The sequence below is a fragment of the Halichoeres trimaculatus genome, unplaced genomic scaffold, assembly GCF_033239565.1.
Source record: "Halichoeres trimaculatus isolate MK-OKI-2021-1 unplaced genomic scaffold, fHalTri1.1 fHalTri1_scaffold_13, whole genome shotgun sequence".
In the NCBI taxonomy this organism is placed as follows: domain Eukaryota; kingdom Metazoa; phylum Chordata; class Actinopteri; order Labriformes; family Labridae; genus Halichoeres; species Halichoeres trimaculatus.
In genome coordinates this window covers 29,456,822-29,478,846 of record NW_027437191.1, presented here as the reverse complement: position 1 = coordinate 29,478,846, position 22,025 = coordinate 29,456,822, and the positions used below count along the sequence as shown (strand labels likewise).

Here is a 22,025-nt window from a genome sequence, read left to right as displayed (position 1 = left end):
TCCCTTGCCCCTGCCTCAATCCCACAGCAGCCGCACTGTTGACTGTTGGTATTTTTAGCTCTTCAGTTTGTTCTGGCTTGGGTTACTGTTTAAACTGCGTTCCAGAACCACACCATTGGAAAGTCATGGTGGGGCAGAGTATCAGGATGGTGCCAGGGTTGAAAGATAATGTGTTTACGCAGCCTGATAGTCAAGAGCGGACGGAAGTGACATTATGCAACATCACCCAGCTGGGTTCAGGTTGTTACCAGTGGCTTAAACCCCTCCATCAAGGACCACACAACCAGATCATTTATGTCTCCAGGGAATCATGCGGCACATTGCAAATTTGAAATGGCAAATAACACTGCTCTGGTGTTTTTATAAGATCCACTAAAAAAAGTGTTGATTTAACACTTTTCAAAGTGTTAAAAGTTAGTGTCACCCAGTCAATTCTTACAGCATAAAATATTAACACTTAGTTAATATTAAATGGACACTTAGTTGGTATACCATGTTCTTCCATCAGTAACTCTAGAGGAGTGAGAAAATTCAACTGAACCAGTGTTTAGTTAACACTTGTTGGTGTCCTTTGATTTTAGCTGAAATTTTATTAAAGAGTTAATTAAAGTTAGAGTTTAGGTGTGCACTCTCTGAGTGTTAACACATTCATGTGTGATAAACACCCCAAATAGACTGAAATGATCACAAGAACATCTACTTTTTTTTCTCTTAAACAATTACATAAGATGAAATGTCAAGGAACAGACAAAAATCGAGAAAAAACAACAACAACATGAACACTTAACACTGTGGCTTTGGGACAGTCTTCAAGATGGCGACTGGGAACGTACTTCCGGTGCTGCAGAGGAGATAGGACGGAGGAGGCACGAAGTTAACGGTTTGAGAGGCGCCCAATGTCTATGGTTGAAACAGCCGAATTAAAACCGTTAATACTACATAACAAAAACAGCTAGCTTCATTTCTGGATATTAGCGTCTTTTTTCTCTTCTAATACAGCTCATTTGTTCGTTGTGGTGAAGCTAGCTATAATCTAGAAAGCTCCTTTTTGTTTAATTTAAGTAAGCTTGGATATGTTGTCACAGTCAAAATAGCTGTTAGCCTAAAGGGTTGGCTAACATTTAAGTACAACTTTAAGAGACTGTTTTCCCGCCAAGACAGTGAAATGTTAGCTTATCAACACAGTCTACATAATAAAGGGAACAATAACTCTATAATGTGTGTAGGTAGTATCCGTGACATCGCCTATCTGTTCCTGATACGGAGTTTCGAGTATAACGTCGACTAACGTCAAATCATAGACTGTTAAAAACAACAGCGTCATATTGGATAAAGAGGCGGGCTTCGAACCTTGTCACTAACAGCCACAGGATACCAGACCTGTCAATCACGTGAGCTGCGCCTCTGATTGGTCGAACTCATATTCTTAATATCTTCGTCAGCTCCAAGTTATGAAAAACAAAAAAATTCTTTTTACCCAGACTGTAATTTTTTATCTTTATTTTTTTAAATCAATTAATTCATTTTTAACTCAGGCTAGACCGCCAGTGTTATCCTGAAAGAAATTGGTCTTTTGGCATATTTGATAAAAAGTAAAATAAAAAAATAAAAATAAATAAAATATTACAAAAGTCAGACATAAGTCTGGTTTTGGCACATTGGCTGAAATTAGGCATCAAAAATATTGGGGAAATTTGTTTTTAAAGTTTTCTTGTGTTGACAGTTTTATTCTTAATTTTTTCAAATGCTTTTAAGAAACTTAATTAAAACTAATTTTCATTAAAGTACAAGTTATATGTTCACTGGTTACAAAATATAGGCATTAAAACAACACTTTTTTCTGGATAAATTTGGGTACCAGAATTCACACATTGACATTATCCCTAACATAATCAGGCTGAGAATAGTCCGATTCCTGAAACTTTCGCTGTGATAACACCATAACAAATTGTTTAACATCTTGTTTAAAATATGTTGAATTTGTCTCTATAACCAACTTTTTTTTTTACATATAACCCATGAAATTTGTTCATGTGATTTCAAAAGACTCATTTCAATATGTAGAACCAACTGCTATAATTAAGATGTCTTTCTGATTGAGTCATCCAGCCAGAAGAGGTGGTATGGAAATAAAACGGATAAAGAGAGATCCTGTCAGTAACTAGAGACCTATGTAAAGCTGGTGTTTCAAAACAAACACATTATACAGGAACATCAGTTTGAGCCAAGCACGCCACCTGCTGTTTGTGAACAGTAAGAACTTGATTTGTTGTGAGGTTGAAAAGGTAAAGCAGAATTAAGCCAGGACAGAAAAAAAACCCAGCAGATTTGAAAATGTCAGGATGAGGTACAGTCAGTGTTCTGGTCGTAAACACAGGATCCCCACTCAGCTCCGTGATTCGATACAAACTCTCTCTTCCTGTTCCTGACCTTTGACCCTGGCTAGTCTCTGGATAAGTGAGTAGACAGCAGTGAGGTCATTTCCTGGTGAACAACACGCAAAGTATTTGCTAATCAACAGAATGGAGCCGACTAAGTTGACTAAGCCATTAATGGGATTACTTCACTATTTTTAGATTCAGGGCTGGGAGCGCTCCTGCAGAGCGAGCTAAACATACCGACAGAGATTTTACATCAGCAGGTTTCTTTGATATGGCTTCAGATCATTGTTATGCATTTTATTATTATAAAAAAAGCCTTATTGAGAGTTACAAAGATCATCCTGCTTCTTGTATTCCTCACTGGATGCGGGGTGCTGCCAGTAAAAAAAAAGAAAAAAAAAAAGCCCAATAAATTCAGTCAAACAATATGTCAATAAATAAACAGACACTTGAAGACAAAAAGTTATAAAATCCCCCTTTTTTATTTGGTTGAATTTCACAAGAACTCATTTACAGTTCGTCCTCAGGGAACAAGTGAAACCCTGCAAAAAAAGAAAGAATAAAAAGAAAAGAAACAAGAGAAAAAAGCATGAATAAATGTTTGTTGTCATGTTGCCCTGCTGTCCTTGCATCAGTTTTTTTCTCAACTGAGTTCAAAAGAATTAGTGGTACTGAAATTATTAATAAAGGTGCTTCTATGTAGCAAATTAAAAAAATAAAAATGTATGTACACTGTTAAAACAGACATCAAGTAAATATTTAGTGAGTTATTTTACTGTTTTGTGAGTCATTTAAATTATAAAAATAAAATTTGTGTCTTCTCTCAGTGCTTCTTCTGTCATCAGTTTAACACTTATGTGGTTTTATTTTAGGAGATCTGTGAGAGGCAATAAGATATTTTCTCCAGAAACTGCTTTTAATGAAGGTTGGAGATTTTTATGGTCAAAAACCCGACATGAAAAGAAGACCTTCAAGTTTGTTGGCTGTTTTCTAAGCTGGTTTTCAACTCAAAATATACAACAAAATGTAGAAAAAGGGATTTTACCGAAGAAGTTAACAGTGCACTGAACGCCTCCTCTTAACAAACAGAAACATTATGGCCTTTATTTATCCAAAGAATAACCTTCAAATTTCACTCTGCTGCAGGAAACAGTTTAAGAAATTGCAAAAACCTACATCAGTCCATTTAAAAATCATGTTCTCCGCAGGGGATCCACATCCAAATCACAGACATAAACAATCCAAGGGGTCTGCATCAATAAGCCTTTGAGATACCGTTCAGACCTGCTCCACACAGGTTTCATTTGCTTATAAAAAAGCATTTGAGGATAACTTTAAATGTTGAATTTTTAAATTCATAGCCTCCACCTCTTGCCTCTGACACTATGGTAGTTAACTGCCCCTGTTGGATTTCTCTGCTCATTTTCTTTTCATGCAGTTGTTTCATTTTTTTGCAGCAGTTTAAACAAATTTGCACGTCATTGCAGTATTTGTTTGGACTTCCGCATTCACTTTAAAACATGCATCTTTGCTGAATTTATTTCCAGACTCTCTCAGTGTGAGATGTTTACAGAGCACTCAAAGGAAGATTCAATACCTGGCTGCACTTCATGAAATTCTGATTAATCTGTCATGAATCATATTTATTTACCTTTTTAACCATTTGTTGGACATAAAAAGAGATTTAAGAACACTGGTCATGCAGACAGTGTGAGCAGAAACTGAAAAAGAAAGTGGTTCTTAAAAAAACTTAAATGTGCTAAAGACAAAATCATTTCAAGAGATCTGCAGTGGCTATCATAAAGTTCAGTGAAGCTAAACACTGATCCAGATTCACTGAGGAGTTTGCAAAATGGGAGGGCTTAACTAACCGTATTAAGGAGAGTTGCAGCAGTCATGGCCAAATTTTTGCATGTAAGTGATTAATTATGCTGTAAGAAACAAAAACACGAAAGCTACAAAATACTCTTGCCCATGTACTTGTGACTTTAAAAAAACTGCATCATGAATTGGATGTTTTGGTCACTGCTGCAGGTATTTTTCAAGGCACACCATGCTCGTCAGGTTGGGATGTAGGGTGATAGGTAGATTTGATCTTAAAAACTCAAAAAAGAAAGGACATTTGGGTCTAACTTAATAAAAACTACACAAAGATACAGAGATCAGAAAGTTGTCTTTTTGGTGCAGTCTTAGTGAATCTGGACCCGAGTTTTCAGACCATCAGGCAGCTTAGCAAGCTGTTTCTGCAGAGTTAAAAAGTGTGAGGTAACATAAACGACCTGAACTGAGAACAAACAGACCTGCTTTAAAAGGTGCATAGAGCTAAACAGAGAGCTGCAGGTGAGTTTTTGCACTTCCATGCTTTTTTTTTCCAAAAGTCTTGCTGACTGGTTGCTGATGAGTGACTAAATGAGATGCCACACGTTGTCTCAGGTGTTTCGCACTCAAGCTTTAACAAAACAAACAAAAACCCCTGTAAATTGGTGAAGATTATCATGCTGACCAAAAAATCTCTGCTACAGATCTGATTTTCTGCAAGTTTAAATTAGGGCTGAACAATTCATCAAATTGAAACCAACATCACAATATGGAACAATTTTCAAATCACGAAGAATGCAATTAAAAGTAAGCAAGCAAAAGTCAATCTGCTGTTTTTTGTTTTTTTGTTTTTGGCAAAAAGCTGTGAGCTACAGAGATCCACAATAGAATGACGGTGGCTGGCAGAGCCATATACTACAGAAGAGGATTAGAGCCACTGAAAAAATAACATAAAGTACAAAAAAAAGTATTTTCTTTTTTTTTATTACTATTTTTTTTTAATTAAAAAAAAAAACATGAATTCTAAGATCGGAGTCAGAATTCTGTGGAAGAGGATTAGGGCCACTGAATAATAAAGTAAAAAAAAATTGTCAAATTTATTTATTCATTTTTTAACTATTTATTTTCATATAGGAAAAAAGTAAGAATTTTAAGATTAAAGTCAGAAGTCTGAATTTTGTTTGTTTAAATTTATTTATTTATTTTTTTTAGTGGCCCTAATCTGTAATACCCCTTTTTCAATTTGTTCTGTATAACTTTGTTACTCTTACTGACAACTGAAGGTTGGTAAAATTTCAGTGTCCTTTTCCTTTTTCAATTCAAAATTGCGTGAAAATATTGTTTATATCTTGACGGTATCCTTTGTCGTGTTGGTCGTACTCTAGAAAAACTTGGTGCTTCTGCAAAGTGAATAATGCAGAAGATATATGTCTCCCAAAATTTTCAAAATTGTTCAGCCCTAGTTTAAATCCTAGTCCTGATGGCTGTTTTTGCGAGTTTACCCAAGTCATGCTGACTTGGACTGGCTGACTGAAACACTGCTGCATCTCATGCATGTTATAGAAACAAACCGAACTGAGATCCACTGCTTGATTCCACTGCAAATGTGTGTATCTTGTACTTTGGGCTGGCGTGTCTCAGATCCGTAATAGGAAACCAGCACTCCACAAACTCTTTACCTTTGTCAGATTGTGCATTTTCAGCAAACAAGGCTGTACTTTAAGGTAAATAAACCTGGTGGAGTGCTGGTCTGAATGAGGAGACTGTAACTTTAAGAAGTGAAGCAGCAGAGGTGGGTGGAGCTTATGTAGACGAATTGAACTCTTGCTACTAGATACGTTTATCATGCTAAACCAATTGGAAAGACCTGGTTAGATCATAGGATGTAGGGTAAAGCATCCTGTATACTAAATCTAAAAATTAAAATACAGCCAGAAATTTTTGATCGATGTAGATAACACCTCAATTTTCTGACTATTAACTTCAACCGTGAAAGAAAACCTTGCTGTGGAATCAAGGAGTGACAGTCCAGAGTCTATCTGCCTCAAACAGAGTGATCTTATTTTGATTGGCTACATGGAGCTGTTGCCTTTGGTCTATCAAATAGCCTGACTGCAACATAAGAAGAAGAGACTCCAAATAAACTGTATTAAATCACACCTAAATGCTTCTGTAACCGTCATTTTTTTGTCAATAGATCATCCCGGGGGTTGTATTTCATTAGAAAAGGGTGGCACATGACATATGGGCTGGTACAATGTGTCTGTATATAGTGTGTGTGTGTGTATCCAGAGTCTGCATGGTCAGAAAGGTCAGGAGAGGCAGGTACGTTATGTCTCGTAGTGGTAGAGGAGTTGTGTAGTCCCAGTGCTGTACAGTAGGGGGTGTGCATTCCAGGAAGAAATCGCATGCATGGTGGGAGTGGGGGAGGGGTTAGCCTCGACTTTGCAGCTCTGGGTTTTGGCTCAGATATTAAACATCAAAGTCATAACGTTTGCATGAATCTGCAAGAGTCAGGCAGTCAGCTTTGGCTGCGTGTGTCACATCTTTTTTTTGTTTTTTTTGCACGCTCTCCTCCAGCTGTGTCCTCGCTGAAATGCGAGGTGAAGCATCCTCCTCGGAGGGGGTGTTTATCAGGACATTTTTCACCACATGACTTGGCAGAAGGAGCTTTCTTTTTTGGAAAAGAGGAAGGGCAGACGTTGGTTAAGCAACGTAACAGGACAAGGGGAAGAAGAAAACATCCACCACCTGTCCGTAACATCGTGCTGCTGGCGTCCAGTGATGTGTACACATAACAAGCAGTAATCCAGTTCCACTCTTCAGTTTATAAAGAAAAACATGTTAGTCCTCTCCCCTAAAGGAGGAAGAAATGTAAAAAAAAGTGCTCCTGTAGGCGACCAGAGAGAGACAGAAATAATTTCCAGTCCTTATCTGGGTAGGAGATAATCAGAGGATCACCTTTAATGATGTCTTTGGCCCTCATATCCCCCTCTTTCCACCACATCCTCACTGTTTGAACCGGGAAGACAGGAGCAGATTAATGAGGTCAGGCCAGGCATGTTGCCATACGAGCGAGATCACATCCAGCTCAGGTGAGGCTAAAATACATGGCGAGTTTCTAGAAGAGACGGAGCCCTATGAAGGATGGCTGAGAAACGCTCCCCCAGCGCTTGAGTTCCATGGAGGAGGACAGAGAGCCTTTAGGAGCCCAGTGGGTCAGTAGTAGTTGGTCTGTGATGAGGGGTCAGGATGGAGGTGGAGGCCTGGGCCGGCTGGTGTCTGGTTGATCTCTGTGTCGCTGGCAGCAGTCGAATTTGGCTGGATCACAACAGGGGCACGGCAGGCTGGAAAAGAGATGGATACATTTTTAAGTGTAATATTTTTAACTTATTTTTTTAATTCAAATAAAGATGCTTCAACATCAAACTGTCCCCAATTGGTGATCAATAAAAGAGGCTGAGCATCACAGTACATACCTGCTTCTGCTAGTAGAGGCTCATTCACGCTATCTCTTTCCTGAGGGAGGAGAGGAAGGAATTATTACAAGTTTGTCCATAAAAACTTTAATGCATAGTTAAAAAAATATTTGTTTTTTTCTCTCTAAACCAAATTTTAAAAACTAAGGATTCAAAAATGAATGATGAGAAAAAGATGAAAGAGCAGTCGAGAGCATCAGAGAGAAAAGATGTAGTTTCAATGCATGATTTCTAAGATTTGAAATAATCTTAATGTGGATTAAAAAAACATTCACCTATAAAAAAAGCTACAATTTTTGTCAGTGACAGCTATCCAGAAACATGTTTGGCTTACATACTTTCCTTTAAATTTCAAATCAATACTCAAACATTGTATTATCTAAATGGTATATAAGTACCTGAAAGTGTGTTGATCCCACTCCAGATTCAATTTACCGTAATTTTCAGACTACAAGCTGCTACTTTTTTCTCACGCTTTGAATCCTGCGGCTTTTACAACGGCAGCTTATTCATAGATTTTTTTACGGCTGCTAAGGCGTGCTCTTTAAGTTATACTCATCCTGCAACAATTATCTCTTATGATCTCTGAAGGACAGAGACAAAAAGAGCGACCTGATGTGAGGAGGAGAAACACAGGAAGAGGACAGGTAAGGACAGACCGCACAGTCACACCACAGCTCAGTCCTGAGGATTTTATCTCAAACCTACTGAAAAAGACATAGACCTGTTTTAATTTCATGTAGGGCCCTTTGTTTTAAACAAATCTAAATATTTTGAACATTGTTATTTGAGCATTGTGCTAAATTAGGGTTAATCTTTAGACTACAGAATACATATAGGCCTAATTAAGATAAAATTATTGTAGACCCAGTATCACCCACAGACTGTAAAAAAAAAAAGGACGTCATCTTGCTCGGCTCAAAGTGAGGTTGCCACAAAAACTGCTCCACCTGGTGGCTGGCTGCAGTATAGGTCAAAAAATCCATCTCCCCAGTCATTCCAGATGGGCTGTGGTCAAACTTTACAGATTGATACACCTCGTAGAAATGTTTCTCACGTCTGATTGTTGTGGAGATTTGAAGATATTGTTTGGCTGCCTTGTGTTCAAGTCCTCTATTTTTCTGAAAAGTTTCATTTTCATTAGTTATACGAGGTTAAAAACGAGGCCTTACGTCACGTTTAACAATGAATGACAGCTGCTGTTCTTGTGTATTTTTTGCAGGGATTGTAAAACATGTCTGGAGGTAGAGTCAAGACGAGATTACACTCTGGCTGCACAACGGCTGCCAATGGTGGCACCTTTGACAGGGGGTATTTTGGCTTCAAAACTGTATAATGCTAAATGGCGAAGCCACGCTGTCCACTCTACATACAGTCTATGGTATCACCCTTTAGCTTATTTTTGCTTTACATTCAAATAACTTAAATGTTATAAACAATGTAATTTTAAGCAAAACTAACAAGCTCCGACAGCCGTAATCCAGCGCCCAGGTTAGAAAAGTTACAGCAGAGAATTTACTCTACACCTGTGGACTTGGTCAGAGAGCAAACAGATAGAAATGGACGCTAATCCAGGATAAGACCACTCTTTGACTGCAAAAGGGATGCATCCTCCTGATGGTGTTTACACATGGCTTTCTGACTCAATTCTCATCTGGAGTCTGCACAGGCATGTGTTAACACTGTTTCAGTGATTAAAAAAAAGGAGCCAGATATTAGCCCAGGCCTATTATCCTTACATTTTGTGGGACATAATGCAATGGCGCGAACATCAGGCTAGTCCATTTCTGTGTAAATATCTTATGTTACAATGTGTTGGTGCAGCTTATATTCAGGTGTGCCCAATAGTCCGGAAACTACAGTAGGCTGATGCAGCTAATGTTGCAATAAATACAAAAGCAACACTCCAGAACCTGGAAGTAATCCATCATTCACCCATGTGTCTCTTCTGACAGCTACAGCTCAGTGATTGAATGTTAAACTAACAACATGCAAACAAACATTTCAGAGAGAAACATGCAGGTAGAGACATGTTAGTTAACGGACATGACAGCAGTGATTCCACAGTCAGTTTGTTATGGATGAGAGAAGGAGCGGTGATGCGGCACAAACAAACAAGCAGCTGACAAACATGTCAGAGCACCACTGAGACGATGAAGACGTTTTGAAACAGGACAGATTGAACGGATGCGGGGATACATGAATCAGAGCAGGCGGCTCTTACGAGTCATTTCGACTCCGGTAAGGTCTCTCCGGGGTTTTCTTCCCCGGCTGCACTGGCTGAGCCCGGGGACTGGGGCCCTGGTGGAGGCATGGGCATAGGCAGGGGGATGGACTGACTCTGGCCCTTTGGGCTTTCTGGATCCGGATTAGAAGTAGGCTGGCCTATGATTACTGTGTAACCTGTAGGGTTGGAGCATGAAAGCACAAATCCTGCAGAGTGAGATTGAGTTCAAAGGGACATGCTTATTTCAGGTCCTAAAATTTCTTTGAGACTTATTAAATACAGTGCATGATTAAAACAAACTGTGGTTTTATTTATTCCTGGAGTAAAGACTGGAAGGGAGTGAAAACGTTTCATCTGTGTCCACTTAGGTCAATGAAGTCCCATCAAGACTCATGTTAAAATCTCCATCTTTAGAGCAGAATCAAACATGTTTACAGCTAGGTTAGAAAATACAGCTGCCTTTGGTCTGTCATGGTCTCATGTCCATATAAGGACTTCCATCCCTTCTGATGTCATAAAAAGAGGGAAAAAAAGAGTGTGAAACCCAGTGTTAAGAGAAGCCAGGTTAAGCTCCTTTTTATCAAGCTCCTCTTGAGACTGGAGGATTGGTTGGAAGTACAGTCAGCAATTATTTTCACAAATGACAAAATAACTGGACAAGATTAACCTGCAACTAGCATAACAAGCGACAGTACCAACATATGTGGATCCTAGCTCTGTAATTGGACCAAAATTAGTCGGGACTAAACAAATGTGTGATTTTTCTAGCTTAAAACAGTAAAGTATCTGGTAAACAAACATCAGAGTGGGGGTAAAAAACAAACAAAACCAAACCAAACAGAAAGCTTTCAATTCATTAGGATTCCAGTAGTTATTCTCAGGACCTGTAAGAGAGGGGATCCAAACACACAGAAGTGACAACAGTTAAAAAACCAAACACCAAACCCTCACCTCCATCCTGCTCCGCCTTTATTTGGGCCTCCAGGTCTTCAGGGTCGACGTACTGGTAGTTTTCGTCATCCTCGGGTGGTTTACATTTGCCACAACAAAAACAACAGCAGCAGCAACAGCAGCAGCAGGAGAACAACGTGCAGCACAGAACCAGACTCTGCAAAAAATCAACAGAAAAACAAACGGCCTTAGAGACGTCTTTTACAACATGTTGGAACAGTCCCTTCACCATTTACAGTGACACAAGTTTGTGACCAGGCTTTAAGAGCGAGAGTCGACTTCTTGTATTTCATTTATCTAAAGAAACAGAACCAACCTTGAACCACCATTTGGACATGAGGAAGTAATATTTGACGCTTTCCTCTCCAAACTGCTCCGACACGTACAGGCCCATGGAGCCATACTCGTCGTAGATCTTCCGCTTCGTCTCATCGTTTAGTATCGAATTGGCGTTGTTGATTTCCTTAAACTTTTCTGCTGCTTCTGGGTTGTCGGGGTTCTTGTCAGGGTGGTACTTCAGTGCTAGTTTCCTGAGAGGAGAGAAATGCACACAGACATTTAACCTTCGTACATAATGCAGAGGTAAATGAGCTCCAAGTGTTATGTTTAAAGCTCCTGTGCATTTTATTTATGTGTTATAAAGGTTGTTAAACACACTGAAATTAATACTGGTGTGTATTGAGGAGCTAAAAAAGTAAATAAGAACAACAAACTTAAAACAGAATACTTGTGTACTGTGAAGATTAAAGTCAGAATTCTGACTTTTCTCTCAGAGTTTTGAGTTTAAAAACTTTAAGATCAGATTTTTGACTTTTTCTCAGAAAAACAGTACCAAAAAAGGACATATTGGTTTTTTTTTTCACTGGCCCTAATCCTCTTCCGTAAAAATCACTCAGTATCTTCAAAAACTTTTAGTGAAACCAGTATATTAAATAAATACAGGGGAAAAAGATAATCTTAACCCTTCATAGGAAAAATGATAAAGAAAAGAAAAAAAAGAAGAAAAAATATGAATAAAAATAAATTATTTTGTTGTTTTTTTTTTGTTTTGTTTTTTTTGTTTGGTGGAAATGTTGCTTTTATGTTTGTGGATCATTTTGTTTGTCGTCTTTCTCTGAGAAAAAATTAATTAAAAGTTAAAAGGCAGGCTCACCAACAGATAATGTGTTAATTTAACATTTTGTGACAGAAGGGGCAGATACAAGAAGACTTTTTCTTCTTTCTGCTCCTTTTCATTCATTTGAGATTTTTTTTATATTGTGCATATATGAAATAAAGACCAACCAAACTAAACTTTAAAGCTGCCTGTGAATCACACATTTGGCTGCTATGATAGTGATATACCTGCATGCTCAGGTCAAAATTAAAAGACCAATGGGGTATCATGTTGTCCACAGGGTGCGCCAAAACTAACTGAGACCACACGTCCCAAACAGGAGCTTTAAGATGTTAATTTTTCAAGGCATGCAAATGATCAAATTTTGGCCAATATATCACAAATGCTAACATTTGCAGGAAGCTTTACATTCAAAACCTCAACTTTTGAGTGTTGGTTAAAAACTGCAAAAATACCATGTGATAGTCGCTGGCATCTATTTGGTAACAAGTGGACTTGTGACAAGGCAGCGTGTTTTGTTTACATTTTACTGCCACATTCAGTCCCTCAGTAAAGATGATGAAAATTTGTATCTTTTTAATGACATAATACTCAAAACTGTTTGATATAAATTAGGTAATGAAAAATAAAAGATTGAAAGAAATACAACGTACTCTAAAACTTGAAAGGCTATCTCAATATTTCATCATGGACTTTCTATTCTGACTATTATATCCTGGTTGCTTTTTTTATGTGCTTGAATGTCTGCCCGACTTGACCCAACACATATAATCTCTTTCTTTTAGTATCATGGCTGGAAAGGGAAATCAGGTTGAAAGCCCTTGAATAATCTTGACAGTTATTTTGGGGGAATTTGTCACCACAATTAGAAAAAGGATTACAGAAATTTACGCAATGGATTTGAGAAATACTCCCCAAAAATAATTACTATGAGTTAAGCCTGCTCACTCTGGGGAAACTTATTCTTGTTTCAGAGGCAGCTGAGACGGCTTAATTGGGTGAATAATTCACAGGACTGAATGCTCACGCTGCTTACCGGTATGCTTTCTTGATGTCCTCAGCTGAGGCTCCTTTCTCCAGCCCTAGCACCTTGTAAACACTCTCCCCAGCTGTGGACATCTTCCTCTGGGGACGGGCGGGGTTCGGTTCAGCCATGGCTCACCTCTGTTTTGGGGGGACACACATCACAGATCATGAAAATCTTGATGCGATGATCTTCTATTAAAAGATTCCTCACATTTGTTTCAGCTTTAAAGTTCTGTTTATTTGCTGAAGGAGCTGCCATGTCTGTTGTTACATTCAGTCAGCACACAGAGCCGTACTGGGAGGATAAATGTGCTCATGCTTAAGGCAAGACTGTTTTTAGCAGACCCAAATAACAACACAATAACGGAAAACTCTGCAAGACTGTCTTTGTCTTGATAAGGAGGAAAGCAAATCTATTTATAACAAAAAAAACTGCTTACAGCTCCTCCTCTTTCTGTTCAGAAGATCCACTCAGGACAAATATTACAAGCCAGTGTTTACTGAATGTAGCTCAGAGGGGTTTAACCACACCACCTCCCCCTTTCCCTATGACAAAGCTTACTAAAGGTACGACTTCAGACCCAGAGAGGCGGGTCAGGGAACTCCATAAACTGTGTTAGTCTAACAAATGATCTCATCTGTGATCCTTTTTATTTCATAACTGGAGGTCTTGAGTTACAGTAATGGCCTGGAATTAGTGTGGTGCAATTACAACCCACAAGAGGGATTTCAGCTGAACCACAGCTACTGTAGTAACACACACACACATTTCACACACACACACTCTTACTCAGCTGTGCGTTGAACAAAGAAGATTACATTTTGCTGATCTCACAGATTACCCGCCCATGACCATATCAGAGGAGATCAATGTACTGGTCGGACTGGCTGAACACACACAGATGCACACACCACATTACACTAAGCAGATGTCCACAGATCCATACTGATGTATCTAATCAGAACAGCAGATTTACAATGGGAGGGTGAGCTTACAGCAGGATTATACGACTACAAATTAGCCTTTTTAAAAACGTCCACAGAAGCATTTACACCTGAAAGTAGGAAGAAAAAAAATGCTTCAATTTTTTTTTTTTTTTTGATTGAGATGCTATAATGGCAGATATCACAAGGATGGGCTATGTCATCTGTTAATACGATATGATGCAACACAACAGCAACGTGTGATGTGATATGATATGATTCCAAATGGTGTGATACGATGAGACATGAGACTTGATACAATGAGACATGATATGAGATACAATAGGATAAGACATGATACTATGAGATGCAATAAGTTGAGACATGAAATTATATACATGATAAGATGAGACTCAATAAGATAAGAAATGATACGATGAGACTCAATAAATTGAGACATGATAAACTGAGACTCAAGATAAGACATGATACAATGAGTTACAACAAGATGAGACATGGGTACCAGACATAATACTATAAGATACAATAAGATAAAGTGATACGTTGAGACATGACAAATTTAGACTCCATAAGATGAGACATGATACGAGGAGACTTAATAAGATAAGACATGAAACGATGAGACATGACAAATTAAGACTCCATAAGATGAGACATGATACGATGAGACTCAATAAGATAAGACATGATACAATGAGACATGTCAAGATGAGACTCAAGATAAGACATGATACGATGAGTTACAACAAGATGAGACATGGTGCGATGAGACTCAAAAAAACGAGACATGATACAATGAGACTCAAAATAAGACATGACACAATGAGACATGACAAGATGAGACTCAAGATAAGACATGATACGATGAGTTAAAACAAGATGAGACATGGTACCAGACATAATACTAAAAGATTCAATAAGATGAGATATGATATGATGAGACATGGTACAATGTGACAAGACGAGGCATGACCCTAAAAGATTCAGTAAGGTGAGACATGATAAGATGGGACTCAATAAAATGAGACATGACAAGATGATGCTTAAGAAGATAAGACATGATAAATTAAGACTCTATAAGATGAGACACTATATGATGACACATGACAAGATGAGACTCAAGATAAGACATGACAAAGTGAGACTCCATAAGATGAGACATGATTAGATGAGACATGGTGCGGTGAGACAAGACAAGATGAAACATGATATGAGACATGATACTACAAGATTCAATAAGGTGAGACGTGACAAGATGAGACATGACAAGATGAGACATGTACTGTTAGATTCAATAAGATGAGACATGATACAACAAGACATGAAAAGATGAGGCAGTATACTATAAGATTCAGTTAGATGAGACACAATTGGATGATGATACATTATATCATGAGATAGGCTAGGATAAGACCCAATGAGATGAGACATGATACAATGAGATCTGATATTGTACATGGTCCCTTTATAAAGTAAATAAAAGAGAGTGAGTGATATGATGAGAAATGGTATCAAAAGATGAGAAGCAAGACAAGATATGATACGATATGATCAGATATGATACTAAGGCGTCAGTAGCAATTTGTGATGAGATATGATATGATTTAAAAAGTCACAGTACCCTACCAATAATGAAAAATTATGATTTACTCTGTAACTTGCTTGTAAATGATAAACAAGATGATCATGACGAAAAATGACAAAATCTGATCAACTTAGGGTGCAAAAATGTCCGTAGCCCCACCACAAGGACTCATGCAATGTTGATTCAGTGAGTGGTTTTGGAAGCAAAATCTGATGGAGCGTTTTTTTGTTGTTCAAATTGAAATACTGTCATTTTCTACCAGCAATACAATAACTGAGCCATGAAGACAATGAATAGCAGAATCAATATTCTATCCAATATTCATTGACACTTGATATTTATGTCTCTCCAACACAGTCAACAGTTAGAGCAGCAGAGTCAATAAAGACACAGAGACTCCTATCTTATTTACATATCAGAACTGTTCAACACATAACAGCTACACTGAGGTCAAACAATAAAATAAAAGTAAGTAAAGCCAGACTCTGGATTATTAAAGAGCCTGCAATAAAAGAGGATATAATATGGGAAACCATTCTTCCTTCCTGATGATGGAAACACGGCAGGCCCAGATGGCACGCCTGCTCAAGCCAAGAAAGCTGATGTAAATGCTCTAAACGTGCTGCACAAACCCTCAGTGCAGTCTGTCAGGAGAGAAGGCCTGAAGGTGCCTGCACTGTCACGTAAACCTTCAAGACCACCGGGCTCCTGCAGGAGGAGGCTGATCCTATCAGCCCTCACTGCTGCAGAGAGAAGGCAGGAGCAATCGATGGGGTATGGAGAAGCTGGGTCTATTAGTTTAATTAGCTAACTGCAGTCGGCTGTGCTGCCGGCTTACGAGCTGCCTTCGCCGTTGTGTGCGAATGCTGTTCACTTATTACACGAACGGGGATGAAAGCATGAAAATGAAGCCCGGGAGCAGTCGCTAAAACCAGAGACTGAGACGCAAACTGAGGAGTCTTTTGTCTTCCTTTGCAAACATTTCACTGAGACTCTTTTGTACTCCAAGTGTTGTTACGAGCAGATCTATCTTTAGCATCTGTTCAGCAGGATTTCTCTTTTTCTTTGCTCTAGGGCTGTCAGCTGAGAGATGAAAGCAGAAAGAAAAGAAGGAGAAGCACCTATATTTGTGTATTTAGGGTAAGATTTGAAAATGGAGACAGGGTTGTCAAACATCTTGACTGGGTTGGAAGAAAAGAGTAAATCAGTAAGATAAATATTCTTAACAAATCCTGCACTCTACATAGTTTTTATTTTCAAACAAAGTGGAGAGACGTCATGGTGAAACATCAGGCACAAGCCAATAGATAAATCAGATTCAAGAGTATTTCCAAGCAAGAATCCTTTTACATGACACAAAACAACTTGTGTCTATTTTCTAGTTGTCAGAGCCATAACTGGAAGTACTGAGTTTAAGATTTCTGGAAAGCTATTATTAGAGCAGAGCACTGAAGTAGACTCCTCTTCAACAAGCTTTTTATTGCTTCAGACAGAGGTGCTTGTCAGAATCCACACTGCTACACTGCTAATCCTAAAATAGCTCTCTTTTTGTTAAGAATAGCAACAGCTTTTCTGAGGTGTGTGACATGTTCAGTGTGTAATCTCGGCAGAAGAGGCCAAGTGCCCCAAAGGTTCAGACGACAAAAAAAAAAAAAAAAAAAAAAGGGACGGATTTTATTCGCATAGCTGAAGACCGAAAAGCTGCTTGAGCAAAAATCTTATAATCCCTGTCACATTTGACAGGATGGCTGGTAATCATGAGCGTTAGCCTGACGACCTTTGACATAGGAGAGTCTGACACCAGAGGGAAGAGACTCTGTGTAGTTGGTAAAATCATATTTCTATGTGTACATCTAAAAATATGTTAAAGAGCTTTATGAGTGAATTATTATACACAGTTTAGTGCTATAAAATAGGTCTAGCTGTGCAGTTTCCCAGATAAGTAGGAGCTGCAGGACATTGATGCAAATATAAAGTCATGGTTAGAGTCTGATTTGCATAGTTTGCCACCATGAGAGCACTTTCTATTAAGAAATGTCCAATGTGGTAGGCATCTCAATCATCACATTCTGTATTATTTTGACCTTCAATTGAATCCCTCTCTGGATATTTTTAATGAAATATAGACATGCACCAATCGATGGGTGGTGATTTCCTTAATTTTGGGTGATCGGTGAGCAGTGATTGGTGATCAGCCCATCCTTACATATCAAAATGATCTTATATACCTCTGTGAAGGTTTGACAGCCAGCTATTGTTGCTTTTTGCTCTGAGACCTAAAACTCAAGACACTTTATTGGTTGTTTAAGTTAAAACATAAAGATTTTATTGTTTCACAGGTATTATTCAATGATTTTCAATAAAATAAGATCAAAAACATAGAAGGTATATGCTGTCAGTTATAAAAAAATAACAAATTAAAATAAGTATCGGCCAAAAAGCGGCATTGGCAGGTTCAGCTTTTTAAAGATTGGTGATCGTTGATCCTTGCAAAGTTACAGGCATTAGGGCTGAACAATTAATCGATTTTCAACCGACATCGCAATGTAATAGAATGCAATTTTCAAATCGCAAAGGCTGCAATTAAAAAAAAAGAAAAAAGTTTTATGCACACAGACCTGGAGGAATTATAGTAACTTGTACTTGTCCTCCCTCAAAACCAGCAAAAGTCAAAATGCTGTTTTTTTCTGGCAAAAGGACCACTGTGAGCTACAAAGCTCCATCCAGTAGAATGATTGTGGCTGGTAGAGCCGTACCCCTTAATCACTTTGTTTTGAATGGTTTGTTACTCTTACTGACAATGGGAGGTCAGTAAAATTTTTCAGTGTTCCTTTTTCTTTTTCATTTAAGAAATGCAAAAAAAGACTTGTTTAAATGTCAACAGAATCTTCTGTCGCGTTAGTCGTACTATTATTGACCTAAAACTTGTGTAAAGTGAACAATGCAGAAGATAAATGTCACCCCCAAAAAATTGTATGCTAAATTGCAATCGCAATATTGGTCTTAAAAAATCACAATTACATTATTTTCCAAAATAGTTCAGCCCTTATAGGCATTGAAAATCCCTTTAAAAAAATAAAACTATTATGTTGTTGATGATGTGGTTTGCTTCTCTAGGTTGTTAAGGTATCACAGTTTCTTTCATAAATTTCCCATGGTTTGAAATAAAAAAAAGGATTGATTGCAGCTTTATCTTTGGACTTTGGAAACTCTGAAAATGTCATATCAGCCTTACCTACAAAATAGGACTAATTCATGTCCTGTATTGCTGATTTTTTTGGAGATGCCTTAAATACAGGTTGGAAATGTTCCATATGTTTGCTCCAATCTAGAGGTAGGGCAAATATTGATACAGCAAGATATCTTCACCCTGATAGTGCCACAGAATTTTATATTACTAGCACCAAACCTGCATATTTCAATTTGAGAAAAAAAAATCCCTCCAGTTTGACTGATAATGCTACTATGCCTCTTTTCTCAAGCTCTAATGATACTTAGTCAGTACTTTACCTTTAAGGTGAATTATGTAATCCAAAGTAAATCAGGTACCCTGATACATACTGATATCATGGTCCAAAGAACCACAAGTCTAGCTGCTTACTGTTCAAATATAGCAGTTAAGGAGGTCTACCTGAGGTCAAGGCAGGACAACTAAGGTGGCAGGTAGGATGCTAAGTGTGGGAATTACAAAGCAAACAGGTTTTCTTTCCTGGATCAAGCCTTCAAGGCAGACTTTGCTCCACGGCTGTATACATCCTGGATAGTACAAACAGACCTTTACTCAAATTATGTGTCTTGGAATAAATTTCATGCAAGTACAGTGATTGCCATGGTATAAAAAAAATGTCCATTTTTGTTTCTTTGACACTTATTTGGACAGCATGACTGTAAAATTGTGTGCAAAATTTGTGAATAATTGGGATTGATGCTGTCATAACAGCACAATACCAGAAACTTCCACAACCTGGAAGGTTGTCTGTTTGGCCAAACTCTTTGGAGTAAGCCCAGGCGACCTGCGACCAACCTGAGAGACACAGTTCAGGGCTTAACAGTTTCAAAGTAGGTCATTAGATCTGAATGTAAACACATTAACCTGCAAGAGAGGAGCCTAATTCTGATCTGAGAGATGTTTGTCCTAAAGCTCACCTTTGGGCAAAGTCTCCCCAGATTAGAAGAGAGACTGCTCTGCATCCCTTGGCAGACAGGTGATAATATGCAGGTAGATTTGCTCTGTGGTAGAAAGTGTCGGTGTTATGGGGATAACGGTCCGGTAATACGGAAGGAGGAGTGACGCGTGATTATCGTCTGTTTGTCCTTGTGGACCTCTAATCCTTTGCTAATCTCCCTGCACATGGAGTAATACTTTCTATTCAACAGCCTGCCATTCATAACTAAAGGTTAGAGTCACACAAAAGTTCAAAAATATACCTCAATTCTCATTGTTTCCCCTGCCATGTTATTTCTCTCTTGCTCCCTCGTTATGTGAGAATGTCATGCTTTCCCTGGTGTTGACATGTCGGTGACCCGGCTGTAAGCTGGCCTTACTATAATACTACCCATCTTACCACTACAACTGTGTTACCTAAGCTACCAGTCGTTCAATAAATGTACAAATATGTATGCTACACTCTGCAAAGTGTTAGCCAAAGAGAGACCGAACCCTTTTCGTCGTTAGGACCAAAATGCGTTCAGAATTCTGAGCATTTTCCTATTTCCTTGACTACATTCGTACCAGTAACCAAACTGAATCTAGAGTCGGGTGTCCACACATAAAAGCTATAGTTCGGCGTACACTTATAGAACATTAAATGCAGATTGTTTAAAAAGCAATGCAAATCATCATGTGCTCAGGTTGACAACTACACGCTGCCACCGCCCTAAATTATTCATGTGCTATACTACAAGACCCTTCATTTGCTAAGTTTTCAAAAATAACCAAGCCATGTGCGCATAGAAAAGTTTGCTTTGTTATTTATAATAATTGTATGGCCTCTCGGTGTGGCGGTTATCCTTCGGTTGAGAATCAAGTCAGGCTTAAATTGACAGGTTTTTGAATGGAGTTCGGTGTACATCGTCATGACAGCCATGTACGGTTAGCTAACAACAAGCTAGCTGATAAAGAACGCCGAAATGGCTTACCTTGTGTAAACTGAACACTGTATATATCGCTGTAAGGTTAGCTGGATCATAGAGGCATCCGTTTAAATGCCTTAAATCTCAACTTGAAGTCTTGTATTAACCAGGTGAAGAGGATCGACAGCTTGCCGTAGCCGCCGGGTCGCTTCTTCGTGTAACGGTAAGGCTCGCTCTGCCAAAGGACAGGGGCTGTGATTGGCTGATCCGAGGACATGCGCTGTGATTGGCTGGTTCCTCCATGGGAATGAAGACTGAGAAGTGGTGATGCTTTCAAGGTTTTGTCCAAAATCCTGCATTTCAAGCACATAAGCTAATTTAAAGTCATTTTATTTTTTGTTTTTCTAAAATAAGTTCTCACCGACTGGAGAAAACCAGAGGCACCACCCAACAAAGAAACCCAGAATTTTGTAAATTTTAATCAACAATAAAATGGATATTTAAGCTCCTTCAACGAGGTAATTAGCTTGTAATCGTATTATTATACGTAGCAGTTCCTGGATGGAAAGTTCCAGGATGTTAGGCAATCAAATTAGGATCCCTACAAGTAAACAAATCGGAGTTATTGAACATCTCAGAAACTTCAGCGATATAGAGGACTCCAGCTTAATAATTTATGTAGTTACCCTTTTAATCTCGTTTATTTTTTCCTTAAATAATTTCAAACTCACATAGCCCAATTTAACACTGCTGAGTCATCTACGCCTTATTGTAAGGATACGAATTTAGTTTTCTCGGACAGTTACTGAATGCAACACTTACTGAAAACCCCTCGCATGCTCTGGTCACAGACGTTTCTTCTTAAAACAATGCAACTATTGCTGAGACTACATACGGAACTGGTTAATTATTGACTTTTAAACAGAATTGTTAAACTAATAAATTATTTAAAAATATTTTAAAACAAAAAGAACTAAAACAAAAACAGTGTAATAGGCACGCAGCTGTTTCAGCTGGTTTTCAATAATAGCTTTCTAAAAATCAGTATTTTCTATCTTGGGTATTTTTTTTTCAAAGTTTTTCATAGGTATTAAATTCATTAGACGCTTTGATGAATTGCAGTTGTATCTTAAAAAGTAGAATTAATTGTTTTTTCTCCATTTCTTCTTTTCTATTTTACTACATGAAAATGTATTGTACTATATTGAATTTCCATTGTGTAAGTAAATCTTTCATGTCCTTTCATCCTAATTTCAAGGATTCTGTAAGGACTTTGCACCAAATATAAAATACTGCCACACTGCATTTCCTAAACAAATGACCAATGTGATCAGTTTTAAAATATAAGTAGGATTGTTTTTCTTGTATGTGTGTGAAAAAAAAATCAAATATGTAAAGAAAAATGTCATAGACACAAAAGACT

General features: G+C 38.1%; 1 protein-coding gene across 2 annotated transcripts; it reads right to left on the bottom strand.

Annotated features, from left to right (window-relative positions):
• Positions 1-2,844: 2,844 nt before the first annotated feature.
• dnajc5ga (DnaJ (Hsp40) homolog, subfamily C, member 5 gamma a) lies at positions 2,845-20,865 on the bottom strand. 2 transcript variants are annotated; one of them, XM_074684917.1, is made up of 7 exons: positions 20,669-20,864; positions 13,010-13,137; positions 11,173-11,386; positions 10,857-11,013; positions 9,903-10,081; positions 7,679-7,718; positions 2,845-7,546 (listed from the first exon to the last, which is right to left on the bottom strand). In XM_074684917.1, the coding sequence occupies exons 2-5, from the start codon at positions 13,126-13,128 to the stop codon at positions 9,906-9,908; spliced, it is 666 nt and encodes a 221-aa protein (XP_074541018.1). In that variant the 5' UTR covers positions 13,129-13,137; positions 20,669-20,864; the 3' UTR covers positions 2,845-7,546; positions 7,679-7,718; positions 9,903-9,905. The 2 variants fall into 2 exon arrangements, with proteins under 2 accessions (XP_074541018.1, XP_074541019.1); XM_074684918.1 differs by lacking the exon at positions 9,903-10,081 and having other exon boundaries at positions 20,669-20,865.
• Positions 20,866-22,025: the final 1,160 nt, after the last annotated feature.

Bases quoted from the DNA above. Each gene is read 5' to 3' on its own strand.
- dnajc5ga (XM_074684917.1), bottom strand. From the start codon at position 13,128: ATGGCTGAACCGAACCCCGCCCGTCCCCAGAGGAAGATGTCCACAGCT. The intron at 11,014-11,172 runs GTTGGTTCTGTT...GATTTTTTGCAG, and splicing joins TGTCCAAATGGTGGTTCAAG to AGTCTGGTTCTGTGCTGCAC. The intron at 10,082-10,856 runs GTGAGGGTTTGG...CCAACCCTACAG, and splicing joins AAAGGCGGAGCAGGATGGAG to GTTACACAGTAATCATAGGC.